Below are 15,319 nucleotides of genomic sequence, written 5' to 3'. Positions count from 1 at the left end.
ATTGCTGTATTGTTTCTTGAATGGCTTTGCTCTGCCCCCTTCCTTCCTGTCTCAACGATGATGATAATTTAGCATTTCCTTTTTGTTGTAAAATTTGTCTGTTGAAATGCACCGATCTTACCTGGATTGTTTTGACAAATAGATACACCTGTATAACCCATAACCCTTAATGATACAGAATGTGTGTCCGTCTCCCCAGAAAGATGGTGGTCTCATGTTTTAATTGTTCTTTCCCTATGTCCAACCCCAATTCTAGACCTATTCTCCACAACAGTTCCAGAATAAGTCTATTCTCTCTTCCAAATGATAGCCCTTCAAATATTTACAGAGAGCTATCATGATCCTTCTTAAGTCTGCTCTTTTGCATTCTAAATACCACCAGTTCCTCCAGCCACTTCTTCTTTGTTCTTGGAAGACGGGAGGCCTGATCTCCTCCTCACCAAATCCCTCCCCAGCCCATCCAACCTGGACCAGGAGGACAGGCAGAGAGCTTTGCTAACAGTCGGTCTGGTCCACTTGCTGAAGTCCCTGCTTTGAAGAAAGCCAGCTCATGGAGGGAGGTATCCTCACTTCATGTGGTTTTTGAACAGCTACATTGTGTGCAAATTTATCTTTCTTTATAAATACAAATTGCACCATTATTCCTTCAGTCATTCTTTTTTAAATTTAATCATTCAGCAGACTTCTGCTGAGTGCATTTGCTAGGCTCGGCTCTGCATAGAGCCCTTGGATAAATAGGTGAGACAAAGTGAGTTCGGGGGTGGAGCAACAATGGACACATGAATGGATGTGTTAATTTACTTGGAGTTCATTGGTTACCTAGGTCCCGGGAACTAGGAACTGGGGTGGGTGCAGGGAATAAGGTAGCAGTAGCAGATGTTCACCCCTGCAGGGCGGAGGCACGCACACCCACCCGTGACCTGCAGTGGTGGCAGCTGAGAAGAGCTCTCCACTCTGGGAATTGTCCTCTCATGTAAAGAGGTACCTTGCCCAGGGTTCTGTCCTCTCACCAGGGGTGGCCCAAATCCAGTGGCAGTACAATAGCTGGCCCCTTGTCTCAATCCAATCCAACTCTGAAGGGCCACCCCAGCTCCAGAGTTCCCAGTGGGTCAGCTGGGGCCTCTGTTCCAACTGCATGGAAGCTCAGCTTCTCCTGCCTTCTTCACTCCCTTAAGGGTGGGATCCCTGCATGTGGATTTGGAGACCTTTGCCCAATAAATTCCGGCAGACAAGTCTGCATCTCCAGTCAGCTTCCAGTGAACCCAGGAAGTGAGCAAGGGCCCGAGAGCCTAGAGTTTACAACCCAGTGTGGAGAGACAGGCATCAATCAAGTACTCACACAAATGCACAAGTGACCAGAGCTTGAAGGAGAGTCCGTTCATCAGACCCAACCCTAGTTTGGAAGAGCCAGCTGAGGTCCGAAGTTCAAGTAGGAGTTAGCGGACTATCTGGTGTGACAGGATGGAAGTGACACAGGGAGCTGTCAAAGCCCTGAGGGGGGCATCTAACCCATTCTGGGTAGGAGGGTGGGCAATCAGGGAAGGCTTTCAGGAGGAGGTGGTGCCAAGCTGAGGCATAAAGGATGAGAAAGAGTTAGCTGAACAAAGGAGGGGAAAGGGTCCTGAGCAGAGAAATCCGTGGGTGTACACAGGGGTGTGCAGTAGCATGGCGTGTTTAGAGAAGGGCAGAGGTGGGCAGAGCTGACTCATGGGGTGCCAGAGAGAAGAGGATGGAAGGAGCTGTCATCAGGATCCTTGTATGTCACTCCAACCAAGGGGTTTGCAGCCAGGGAAGGGTGTAAGCAGGAGAATTTGCTTTCCAGGAAGGTCCCCCTGGCTGCAATGTGGAAAGTGAATGAATATGGAAGGAGGAGGTGCAGGGAGACCGTGCAGGAGACTGTAGCAGTTAACCAGGTAGGAGATGAGTAGCACCACGTTGATGTACAGGCTGCAGCTTACAGGGGTTGAGAGGAGCAAATTAACTGGAAATTAACTGGATATTTTCAAGGTAGGACCTACAGGTCTTAAACCTGCAGCGAGCTGCTGACCTGCCCCGCTCAATTCTCTGGTTTGGGAGAACAGGGTTGTAGATCTTCAGCTGAACTTTTGGGAAATAGCAAAGACTCACATCATTCAGCAGGGACACCACTCGGGCCACCCAGGAGAGCCTCAAGCCATCACTCTGCCATGCTTAGGAAGCACTTGGCATTTACGAGGTTTCATGTCCCGACTTGTAATTCTAGTCTAATTTATCTTCAGGCACGTTGGGACGTGCTCAGGTGCAAATCCTAGGTTTCGCTCCATTGCTGATAGAGGTTAGCCTGGATTGCTTTTTGTCGCTGTTTCATAGCGGAATGCAGAGAGCCCAGGTTTCTTCGTCAGACAAATGCGGTGGAGACCCCAGCTCTGCCTCTGCTTTGCCGCATGACCTTGGGTGAGTCGTTTGGCCTCCCAGTGAATCTATTTCTTCTTCTCTAACTATGGGTGTGACAGTAGAGTTGCTGGGAGGTTTGAATGGGATCGTGTGTATGAGTCCCCAGCCCAGCACCTGATGTGTAGCAGGCATTCGATCTCAATTATCCCTCCGGAGATAATTGCACTCACCAAAAAGATGCTCACCACCCTCGCACCCCAGAAGAACAGACAGTTGACAGGGCTCGAGAGATGGCAAAGCCTGTTAAAGAGCTCACGTTTGGTCCCGAACAGCTTTTCAGAACTCACTTTGGGTTGGCAGAGACATCCTTCCGTTTGGTCCCCATGGCATCTCTGTGAGCCAGGTGTGGCCACTCCACTTGACACATGGGAAAGCAGAGTCATGGAACCAGAAGCTGGAGGTGCCTGGACTTATTCACAACTAACCCCGAGTGGTATTAGCATCCCCATTCTTCAGATGGAGGAATCAGAAGGTCAGAGAAAATAAGTAACTGGCCCAAGGTCACGTGGCTCAGGACCGGTAGAACAGGGATCCCCCTTTAGATCTGCCTCAGTGAAAAAGAGCCTGAGATCTTTCATTACTCCGTGATGCCTCTGCAAGCAGCTCACCCTCTCTGAGCCTCAGTTTCTTCATCTGTAAATGGGACAACAGTCTCTGTTTTGCAAACTTGTGAGAACCAGCTGTCATGCCACTTTGATCATGAATGTCTCTCCTCCTGTCTCCATCTGACCTTTTCTGGAGCAGGGGCCTCCCCCGACCCCCACCGACTAGGGTGCAAAATTTAAGGAGGTGCTCATTCTCAGGTTAGTCAACTGTATTTGCTGTGAAGCTGTATTTGGAAGTGAAGTGAGTGCCTCCTAAAATTCTGCTCTGTAGGCACCTGGCCTGTCTCATCCTAGTCTGGGCCCTGATTTGGAAGTGAGGAGATGCAGTAGGGCTGGCAGGGGAGTGTGGAGGGGACCCAGAAAGCCCGGCTGTAGGGTAGGCTGGTGGAAAAGCAGTAGCTGAAAACAGGCCCTCTGCAACGCTCAACAGGACCGAACAATTGGAACAAATACTACACAGGTGGACTTCGCTTCATGTTAGTTGTTCCTCCAGAGCTGCATTCTGTAACTTGATGTGAGTGACTCAATGATGGCCTCACAGCTGCTGCGTCTCCTTGATGATCTGGAGCTGTTTTATCTCCATGTCTACCCCCGACAGCTCATAAACTACCCAGCGCAGGGGCCGTGTCTTATTTATCTTTGCATTCCCAGGACCTCACAGAGTTTTTGATACGGAATAGTTGCTCATTAGATGTTGGACGAACTACGGAATGCTTGGTCTTTCATTTTGAAAGCCCCTAATCATCTCAGGTCCTTTGATGCTCGGATCATAAGTCAAGGAACCGTGGCACCGTGAAAATGACGGTCGGTCGCCTGGGAGTCCAGTCCACCAATCCGAGACAGAGAGACATGGGGATCTTCAAGATATATTAGCCCAACTTTAAAAGCTTGCAAATGGCAGAGCTGGTGTTTGATTCTAAAGCTGATGCTTGCTTCCCCAGAGTGCAGGGGAGAAATCTAAGCAGTTTCTTTTGAAACATACAAAGTCCTACCTCTGCCTCTGTCCCCACCTGGAGTCCCTTCTGCCTAAACCCCCAATAGACTCATAGTGGTGGCCAGAATTAGTGGGCTAAAAAATAAAAAATCTGAGACTCCAAGGGAAGGAGAGCTGTGATCAGTCATGTGTGCTCTGGACCTAGGAAGGAAAGCGGTGTCGTGCACGCTGTGTCTGCCAGTGGGCCTTAATTCCACGTGTCAGGAAAGCAATCTGATTAAACCACCCAAACCCTCTCTGCATTTGTGAATCTGTGATGCCTTTGAACACTCAGGATGCAGGCTTTTCTACTCAAGTTACATGCTGCTCAGCCTCTAAGACCAGCCGTGAGGAAGAGCTAGAAGACAGTGACATTCTCTGAACAGTTTCTGGAGCAGCTGAAATATGCTTTTAATGAGAAAACATGAAATCAGTAAGAATGTGGTGTGAGGACTTTCGTGCCGTGTGGGTAGTTACCTATTTGACCTTTTCTTGATCTGCTTTAAAATCAGCCTGCCTTGGGATGGTTTTCAGCCCTAGCATTAATTGGAACATCTGCTTTTCCTCTGTAAACATCATAAACCATCATTTGGTTTTCACCCAGCATTGTTTTCCACACAGCCCTGTAGACTAATGAGAAATTAACCAGGAACAAAATAGAACACATTTCTGATCCCCACCACTTCCCTCCCCCATCCCACACCTGCCCCAAGAAAAGCGATTCCCAGAAGGTATATAGTGAGGCAGGTGCAAGGAATGACACATGTCTCATCTCAGGGTGGTCATCCAGGTATAAGACACTCCCAGTGGGATGGGAAGCCCACCCAAGCCCCTGGGATGGGTGCTGGGAAGGTGGGGAAAAGGTGAAGTTCAGCTGAGCAGAAATATCCAGCCAGCCACGGTGATAGAAACTTCTTATATAGGAATACCAAGGAATATTCCAGAAGGGGTCTGGGCATGGCCACAGGAAAACCAAGAGAGCACATATTCCTGTATGTCCAGCGGGCAGCACTTAGATGTGGACGCAGGGCTGTAGTCAGAGGATCAGGCGATCGACTGTGAAAAGAACTTGTAACAGAGACCGCGAACCCAGAAATCACATCGAGCAGGAGCTCAGATTTCAGAACTCAGGAACAGAATCCCTACTGCTAGTAACTATTGTAGCTAATGTTATTAAGTGAGTACCCTCTGCCAGGCACTTCGCCTCCATTATCTCGTGAGTAATCAGAACATTGGACTGAGATGGGCCCCGCCGCGGGGCTCTGCCCCCCGGAACAGCCGACTGTGGCAGAACTCAGCGCCACGTCCCGGTGCATCTGGGATGCTGCGCCTTGAACACACCCTGTAACCAATCGGCTTTGCCTGGGAACTGGCACCAGCTGGGGAGGCAGGAATCCCGGCAGCAGGGTTAGGAGGGAATGGGAGCAGCAGGGGGACATAGTAACGGGCTGGGGTCGATTTGTGCCCATTCTTTCCTCTTCACTTTTTCTGAGCTTCCTGAAGGCAGGGAACCCCTCTTGGGTCCTGCTCCCCACATCTCGTGATGGCTAAGAGGGTGGTATTTGCAGTCAGCCTTGGCTTGCTAGAAAAAAAAAAGCTCTTTTTGTTAATCTGCTTGCCTTGACCCTATATCCCTAGGTTTGGCTTGGCAACCTGTTGACAGTGGGCAGATCAGAGGGCCAGGCTTGGGAGAGCAGGTCAGCGGGATCCTCTGAGACTGACACTGGTCTTCTTGGAGAGAATCAGATGCCAGCTCCTCTTGGTCACTGCATCTCTGTCTTAATAATCATCCGCCAGCTGTGACAGCTAAGCTCTATAATTCACTGTGCACGGTGTCTGGCACATAGTAGGTGTTCAGCCAGGGTCATCTGACTCTAAATTCTGTGTTCTTCCACAAATCCTGCCCGCCTCTGAGTAGAACCCATGGGTGTCTACCTGGGAGGTGTTTGGTTCTGGAAGCAGAAAAGAGCTGGAGTGATGGATTGACAGGCAGGGCTGAGCGGACACCACTGGCCTTCCTGGCATCAGCATGGCCCTGCTAAGGCCAGGAGCCAGCCTAAGGGATCTGTCTCAACCTGCTAAATACCACCGGTGTCACCAGTGCTGTCCCTAGAGAGAATTCTGTATCAGCCCTCCTCCGAGACCCCCACCACCACCACCACTGCCCATCAGACAGCCTCCTTCTGTGCACTCCCACAGCACTTGGCAACACCCAGGATCATCCTGCAGGGTCACTCTCCCTACTAGGTGGTTTCAAAAGAGTTGATTCATCTCTGCATCCCCTGTGCCTGGGGCAGTTCTCGAATGCAAGAGAAGTTCTGTAGATGTTCACCAAGCATGTGAATGAATGGATGAGCCACATACGTGGTCCCAGGTGGAGCCACATCTCAGATTCCATTTCTACAGGCAAGTAACAACTCTCACTTCCCCGATCCTTCAGGGCTCAGGTAGGATACAGACCACAAGCAGGAGTGTTCTCTGCTTGGGCTGAGCATTTTTTTCCCTACAGAGTGTTTTCAGATCACTGTAGCCTTTTTGATCTTTACAACAATTCTGTTGGAAGTTACTCGTACCAGCATTTCCAGGATAAGGGATCAAGATCCAGAGAGATGAAATGGCTTCCCCAAGTCTGTACGGAGCCAGCTTTGGAAGCCGGGGCTGCCTGGTTCCCAAGTTACTGCTTGACTTTTTTCTTGTACCTGCCCATTAAGTAGGTACCTACTGTGTGCCAGGTACGGGGCCAGGCACTGGGAATCCAGAGATGAAAATGACATAGCCCCGCCTGCCCACAGGAGACGGACAGTGGAGGATCCCAGCAGAAAGAGCCACCGACCCGTCCTTGGGTGCCATCTGAAACTTCCACCATGCCCAGACTCCACTCCCCCCAGCCCCACCAGCCCAGCTGCAGCCCCACCTGAACGGCTTCCGGCTCCCCACTCCCAGCCCCGTAACCCCCATCAGGCCCAATTTGGGATTCTCACATGAGGTTCCTGGAGGGGTGCGTCTGTGGAGGTGTGGCACTTCAGACGACTCCCTCCGGGTGAGCAGCTGGAGCATCTCCAGGCTGCCCCTCTGCCCACCGGAGCCGTCCTCCGAGGGAACATTTGCCCACAAAACGTTTGAACTGCAGGCGAGCACGCAGCCACCCGCTGCTCCCCTCCACACCGCTGTCCCCCAGCTGACAGCTTTGCAGTCACCTGATGCTCTTTTCTTCCACGTGGTGCTCACACATCTGAAGCTCTCTGGGCAGCAGCCCAGCAGAGAAGGCCCGGGCTGTGTGTCAGGCTCGGGGTGAGGAGGCAGGAGGGCCTCTTAGTGAAACTGCCACAGCCAGCGTTGCATCCTGGGAGACAGGGGCGAGGGTGTGCAGGAGGGGGTCACAGTCCCATGTTGAACATTCAGATAATGCTAAGCGTTCTTCCAACAACCCATACGTAGTAAAGGGAAAAGTCAGGCAAACCACTCTAGCTGTAGGACCTTGGATAAGGTGTTTAGCCTCGCAGAGCCTCGATACTCCCATCTACAAACTGCGGAGAATGACACCCACATCAGAGGGCTCTGTGAGCCTTAACAGATAAAAGGTATGTAACGCGATCCATGCCACGCCTGACTCCAGTAAACACCCAATGATTCCACATTCTTCTCTTCCCCCCATAAAGAAGCCCCAAGAAGAATGGTATTAATGATTTCCTGAAAGAGACCGAAGTCTCTTGGTTGGGATGAGGGCTGCCAAGGAGCCGCGTTCCCCTGTCTCCCTCTCTCCCAAGGACAGTGACAGCCACACGGAGGTGCTTTCATGGGAAATTTGTTGAAATTGCCTTTTTAATCCCATTACGGGGAAAAGCACGGTCATGCAACAGTGCTTGGAATACGATAGGTGGTCAGAAATTCTTGTTACAGGGAGATGTAAAAAAGCAAGCAGGTTTCTGAATACGATGCTGTCCTTGCCTTCTAAGCGCTGCCCGTCTGCGGTGGCCCCCTCTTGAGTGCCTCCCTCTGCCGTGTGTCATTCTCAAACACGTTCCTCGCAACTTCAGAAAAGAAAAGGCAGCTTCATTTTGTTGCCTGGAAGCCTGCTAACGCATTTGACAGACTGTCTCACTTCCCAGCAGGTGAAACGGGTTTGAGGAGTTTGATAGAGGAAAACAGAGCCGATGAAACTGAACGGTGGGTTTTAGCACCTCTGTAATTTTGAAAACAGCCTGAATGAGAAATTTCAGCAACTTTTGGTGAGGAAAGTGCATTCAGCTCGGGGTGGTTGGGGGACAAAAGGCTGAGTTTCAGAGGCCTTCTGGAGCAGTACAATTCCATTTCCTTCAAGTGTCATAAGCAAGAAGAGACGAGAAACTCACTGCCTCGGAGAAGCCTTAAAGGTCAGGATTAATGAAGGCTGGGAAGGTTGGAAGCTTTGCAGGCCCAGTTGTGTGCTGGCAAGTGGATATTGCAACAGTCTTGAAGAGAACTTATACATAATTTATTTTCTTAAGTAGGAACATGGTGTAGAAATGTTGTTTGCACTACTAATTGGACCAGAGAACTCTGTTTTCGTGGGTTTCAGCCATCTCTAGCCTTTCCCAGCAAGGCCTCCACGTTGCATCTCCCGGGCTCTGTAAGGCAGGATGCCCCAGCAGGTCACGCGAGCCTAGAGGCTGGCACTTGGGCCAGCAGCAGCTGTACCCTTTCTGTTATTCCTGGATGCAGTGCCCCTGGGAAGGGGAAAGGCAGAAAGGACCCTGGACATAATCTCCAACCCCTAGCATGTGCAAATACCCGGCTTTAGAGGAAGAGCACAGACCCAAGCCATTAAGCCCAGGTCTGATCTCAACTCTGCCTCCAAACTAGCTGTGTGACCTGGGGAAGGACACTCCACCTCTCTGAGCCTTAGATCCTCTACCTGCAAAATGAGACATTTGGGCGAGAAGGTTTTGGGTGCCCGCACTTTCGCAAGATTCCCCAGACTCTGAGATACACCTCCTCCACTACCAGGTGGGAGAGCCCTCGTGTTAGCAAGGCACCAATTTCATCAGTCTGCAGGGAACAGAGCAGGTTGGGAGGGGGTGAGGGGGTGAGCTGTAGGTACCAGGAACAAGGGGCCATGAGCACAGGCTTTGGAATTAGGCAAAAGTGAATTTCACCCTGGACTCTTCACATACCAGCCCTGTGACCTGACCCAGCCTCTCTGGGCCTCAGTTTCCTCATCTGTAAGACGGGGGTGAGAATACCAACCTCAGGACTGCTGCAAAAATGAGTGACAGCAGATAAAATGTGAATGGCGCTCCCGAGAGGGCAACAAAGCCAGTCGGTGACATCAGAGCTACTCCGAGAGCTACTGGGAGGCAGTGAGACCCTCTCCCAAACCCTGCATTCAGGTTTCTTGGATTTAGAACATGCCAGCTTCAGACTGGCAGTGGCTACACACTGCACCAATAACTGGTTACAATTCCGTTGTTGGAATCCCAATGTATATTTTCAGAGAGGATTGTATGCATCAAAGCATCTCCCTCTCCTACAGGACTCCATGGCCCCCGTAATCCCATTGGCTACCCTGGGCTTCCAGTAACAGGCTTAACATTCTTAAGGAATAAGCACTCCATGTACATGACGGTTTCCATCCCTCTGACTACTTCAAGACGATAAGCAGAAAGGACAGGACCCCTCAGCCCTTCATTCTTCAATTCATCACTGATGTCCCCCCATATCCCAAATAACTTCTCTCTCTTCTGCTGAAAAGGACAAACATAGTAACCCCACACCCCCGCCCCAGGATGAATTTATAACTTGTAAAGATGTCTGTTATGGAATCTTCCAAACAAATCTCTCATTTCGGTGTGCCATATTATCTTGCTCAATTTGCTGATGAGGAAACTGGAATTGGGAAAAGTAAATGCCCCATTCAAGGCCACAGACTTGACAAGTAATGAGCAAGCTGCTTTGATACCTTCCTGTCTGGCTCGAAATCCCAAGTGTGCCTTCCTGGTAACTTCCTTGGTGATAAAATCACACCTGTGGGTCCCAGCTCCACTACCTACCTCTTCCCCAGCCTCAGTCTCCTCAACTGTAAAATGGGCACATGGGAATAAGATGCCTCCCCATCGGGGTGGTTGGGACCCCAATTCGGAATGAGGTCACTCCTTTGAAAATGCCAGGCAAGGGCCAGCACTGAGCAGAGGCTCGGAGAATGTTAGTTTCCTTCCCTTCAACTTAACGAGGCCATTGAGAAAGTTGAGGCTCTCTAAACTGTAACGCACGGTGCAAATGTCAGCAGTGAAGATGATGGTCGCGGGGCCTGTTTTTATCTCAGGCTCCCCGCCACCGTCACTCTTCGAGATCCAGGTTTGAAATGTGCACCATTCATTCTTACAGACTGATCCAACTCAGGGCAATTCTAGACTCCCAGCAACCCGGCAAGGCCAACCCTGCCATCTGCGGAGGGGCTGTCGGCACTCACCAGGAGAGCAGAGAGGTGCCCGGGAGCATGGCAGGTCTGGGGAAGCCGCGAGCTCGGCCTGACGGTCCAGACTTAAATGAATGGTATTTTCTGGCTGGGGGCGATGAGGCGTACATTTGAAGCAGTGTGTTCCACTTACACGTCATTATGCACCAAAACGGGGAAGGAGAGCAGCATCTTGTCCCAAGTTCGCAGGAAAACGGTGCCATGTCTGAATAGCTCTCAGGGCCTTTGATGTTGAGCAGAGAGGACAATTATCCTCTCAGAACAGTCAGGCAGGAGCGTGGGCAGGGAGGTGCAGCCGGCGTGTGCCTGCCCATCCCTGAGCCCCCTCTCCTGCCCCCACGAAGGTAAACTGTCTTCCCTCCTGAAAAAGATTGTTTCCTCTAACACCTTCCTGGAGAATCAAGCGAAAATGCTTCGGAACAGTTAAGTGGGAAGTTGAGAAGGGCAGGAGTAGAGAAAGGGAGGGGAGGGGAGTTGGCCGAGATGTCAGCGTGGGCTCCCGCCGGGGCCAGCAAGGCTGGCCAGCACCGAAGGGCGCTTCCCAGAAGTGGGCAGGCGGATGGGAGGTGGCAGCACCTTGAAGCCCATGCATTCATCTGTTCAACAATACAGACACAGTCCCCGCACTCTCCAGGCGTACAGTCTGGTGGAAGACATACCCGACAAATAATCACACGAAGAACCATCTAGGTACACGCTCTAATGGGCGCCATAAAGGAAAAATACCGGAGATCTGAGGTTGTAAAACAAGAAACTCCAATTTAAATGGAGGCTGGGAGCAGGGGTGGGGGTGGCCCGGCCAGGCTTCTGAGGAGGTGGCATTTAAGCCAAGTCTGATCACAAATAGTCCAGGCAAAGAGTGTGGGGAGAACATTCCAGGCCTTGTAGGGGAAGAGCGTCTGACCTGTGTCAGGGGATGCCTGGCAAGTTTGTGCACCCACCTCCCAGAGGAGGGGGCAGGAAAGCTGGGATTGACACTGGGGCACCCGCAGGACCCCTCTAGCTGGGCCCAGGAAGAATACCAGGCCTGGCACGGGCAGCCAAGGATGGGGAGCGAGTCTCTGCCACTCCCACTGCAAAGACGGGTCTTCTCCCTCCTCGACAGGAGAAGAAATGGATTCATGAGGCTTCGGTGGTGCCAGCCCAGTGCCCGGCACAGAGCAGGCACTGTCAGTGGTCGGCTGATGGTCAGTCTCCGAGATCCTGCATCTCCTCTTCTAAGTGGGGAAACTGAGGGAGGCTGTTATGAAAGAGGGAACAGGCTGGACGAGGAGTCCGCGTCCCAGGTGGACACGTCCTTCCTGCACAGCCTTCCTCTCCCCCAGGTCTCCAGCCTCACCTACAAAGTAAGGTTGGGGGACGGGATGACCTCTAAGACCCCTTTCAGTTCTCTTATCTTCTCACCCTCTTTGGAAGCTCAGAGAGGATCAGTACCTTTATCAATGCCACACAGCATGTTTGCGGTAGGGCTTCGATCCCAGCTGACTCCAGGAGTACACACCACATTCTAACCCCAGCCCAATATCCTGAAGTTCAAGTATGGCAGGAAAGGGAGGGGTTGGAACTTGCAACAATCTGATGCTAAGCTGAAATGTACTTTTACTCCCAAATCTTTTCATATACATAAGCACGTTAATATTATAAACAATTTTGGAGCCAAAAAGGATTTTTAGTGGGTCTAAAGAGAAAAGTTCTGTTGGAGCACCCCAGAAATCACACATGTTCAGCCCCTTGCATCGGATGTGCTAAGCACAAAGTGCTTGAATCTGTGCATCACAGTGGTCCCTGAGAGCATCTCTCCGGGGACAGTCCATTAGCCAAGTTCAGTGCTATGTACATTTGTAATGATAGAGCTCTTTGAAAAATTTTATTCCAGCTGTCTTCCACCAACCATGAAGCTGAGAGAGTGGGGCTTGGCTGTCCTGAAATAGTGCAGCTGGCCAGGGACTCAGAGCTGTTTTGTACAGTGGAGGAAAATGCAGAATCTGGTGTTTTGCTGGCCCTTCCTGCAGGTTGTGAAGGCAGGTAGTAGGGCTTGGACTTCCTTGCAATCCCCATAATCCTTGCATGTAGTAGGGGCTCATGCATATGAATATTGTTTGGCTGGTGGAAAAAGCAAGGCAGAGAGGAACAGTGTATAGCTCAGAAATGTCCCAATGACAGCACGCTTGTGTTATTAGAATCAGACAAACATGGCTTTGCATCTCAGCTTCTCTGCTTAATAGCTGTGTGACCTTAGGCAAGTCACTTAATCTCTCTGGGCCTTGGTTTCCTCCTCTGCACCATGGGAGCAACGATACCCACCCTGTGGTCACTGTGGCACGTGACAGCTACAGTGGCGGAGGGGCAAGGGGAGTGGTGAGGAGGGATGTAGTACAGCTCCGTCCAGGAGCTCGGGAAGGCTTCCTGGAGGAGGAGGTGCATCCAAACAGTCTTGGAGAACAGGTAGAGGTTGCCCAGGCAGAAAGAGGAATGAGAGGAGGTGCAAGCAGACAGAAGCAGCCAACAGAAAGCCACAAGTGTGTGACCCAGCAGGGCACATCCAGGGGTGCTGCAGGTGGTTTGACCTGGCTCCATGCACCCACTCACTCACTCATTTATTTATTCATTCATTCATTTGACATTTATTTCAGAAGTACCCCCGGGTGCCAGGCATGATGCTAGCCACCAGGGATGGATGCCTCATTGAACATGAAGAGCAAGTCCCTGAACCCGTGAGCTTATCTTCTAGTGGATTTTCGTGGACTCAGATGGGGAGAGGAGGACAGAGTAGGCAGAGAGCATCACAGAAGGCCGGGTGTGGAGGGAGGGCCTGGGTTTTACTCTAAGGGGCTTGGTCAGCCACTGTAGATTTTAAGCACAGGATTAATATAATCAGGTTTGCATTTCAAAAAGAGTGAACCACAGTTAACAAAGGGTGTGATGGGGTCCTAAGTTGTGGCAGCAATGAAGAGAAAAGACAAAATGCAAGTTGAATGTAGAGACTGTGTGGACGGGCCCTGCTGGTTAATTGGATGTTGGGGTGAGGGAGAGGGAGCGTGGACAGCCACCCTGAGGGTCTGGATGAGCCCCTGGGCAGGTGGCAATGCTATTCCCCAGACATAGGGTACAGGAGAACCATCCAGCGGGGCGAGGAGACTGAGAAAGCTCGTTCCCGCTGGAACATGCTGAGTGTCGGAGTCTGTGGGTCCCCCTGAGGTCATGCTTATCAGGCAGTAGGATCAGCGTGACTGGAGCCCAGGAGAGAGCTTGGGGCTGGAGGTGCAGATGAGAAGGTCAGGAGCCTGCAGACAATGCTGACACTTGAAAGCGAGCAGGACCTCCCGGGGAGGGGGTGTACGAAGAGAGAAGAGACCAGATCCCATTGCAACAAACCCCAAGGGTGCCCAGATTTGCTCTTTGATGCAGCAATCCCACTTGGCAAAAGTCAGGCCATTAGCCAGGGGTAAGGAGTCACTGTTCCCCAGAGGGGCTGATTGTGATGGGCTGTGGGGACGCTGGCCTGCTGTGGGATTCCGGGGGTCCCCCCAGTCTCTGGAACCCAGTCTGAAGTCACCCATATGCTTCTCTCTCTCTCTTGTCTCCTTCAGGTGTTTACAAAATATGGGAAGTGTTACATGTTTAACTCAGGCGAGGATGGCAAACCTCTGCTGACCACAGTCAAGGGGGGGACAGGCAACGGGCTGGAGATCATGCTGGACATTCAGCAGGATGAGTACCTGCCCATCTGGGGAGAGACAGGTGAGCTGGGCGCGGGGGCTGGGGCAGTGGGGATGGTGGGAGAGCGGGGTGAGTGCAGACTGGAAGACTGGCGTGCGTCCGGTGGGCCGTCCTGGGCCACCCTGGGGAGGACTGCTCTCCATCGAGGGGTTGCTGACATGCGGTGAATGGTCAGGATGTCCCTGGCATGGGCTGCGACGCCCTGGGTTTCCCTGGATATCACTGGGTGGGGGGCAGGGAGGGGTAAATGAGAATACTGGAAAGGGAAGCCAGGTAGGGTGAGAGGAGGCCTGGAGGAAAGTTTGAATTAACAAGTATGGTTGGGTTGGTGGGCGGCTTCATTTCAGGAGAAGAGGAAGGGATGGACCAACCCCTTCCCTTCTACCGTCTTGAATATCCCAACCCAGCCACAAGACCCCATGGAAGGGAAAGCAGACTTCTCCCCCTGAGGGGAGGCGGAGGGGCTGTTGGAAACCAAAGCACACGGACTCAGGGCATTGGCCCCATCTGTACAGGCCCCAGAGCTTATTACATGCATCCATTTAGTCATTTATTTACTCAGCAAACTATTCATTACGCACGTATACCATCTCAGGCTTTGCACCAAAGTAAGGACATTAATTTGAAAGAGGCCAAGTCCTTGATCACAGCCTAGAGGGGGAGACACAGGGGCCAGTGTGACACGAGGGGACCCAGTGCTGTGACGGGACGGCAGCCTTCACCTGGGAGGAGGGAGGGCTCAGGGAAAGCATCCCAGTGCGTGGGGCAGTTGTACGGGGTCTTGAGGTTATCCTGGAGTATACAGGTGGGTCCTCGTAAGAAGGCCGGACAGAGGAGACGATGTGATGATGGGAACAGAGGTGGGAGTGAAGCAGCATCACTCTATCAGTCTATCAGAACATCAGTCTAGGGATGTTCTGCAACCTCTAGAACCTCACCAGGTGCAGAAAGTAAAGAGGTGTCCAAGAGTGGGACCAGGGAAGTCAAGGAGACCCAGAGCGAGGTTAACGCTGGGTCCAGGGCATAGCAGTGGGAGGGGAGAGGGGTCTCGAGAGGGCCTGGGAGGGGCCACGAGGAGGGGTGAAGGGAGAGAAGATTCCAGCAGGACGCAGGCCTGGGCCCTCAGGCTGGAGC

General features: G+C 51.8%; 1 protein-coding gene across 1 annotated transcript in view; it reads left to right on the top strand.

Annotated features, from left to right (window-relative positions):
* The window catches only part of ASIC2 (acid sensing ion channel subunit 2), a 924,670-nt gene that overhangs the window by 830,192 nt on the left and 79,159 nt on the right, over positions 1-15,319 (top strand). Inside the window, 1 exon segment of the mRNA XM_006185835.3 lies at positions 14,056-14,206. Coding sequence (XP_006185897.1) covers positions 14,056-14,206 — 151 coding nt within the window.

This window comes from Camelus ferus, chromosome 16 (assembly GCF_009834535.1).
Source record: "Camelus ferus isolate YT-003-E chromosome 16, BCGSAC_Cfer_1.0, whole genome shotgun sequence".
In the NCBI taxonomy this organism is placed as follows: domain Eukaryota; kingdom Metazoa; phylum Chordata; class Mammalia; order Artiodactyla; family Camelidae; genus Camelus; species Camelus ferus.
The sequence above is the reverse complement of the archived record's forward strand: the minus strand, read 5'-3'. Positions and strand labels throughout refer to the sequence as shown.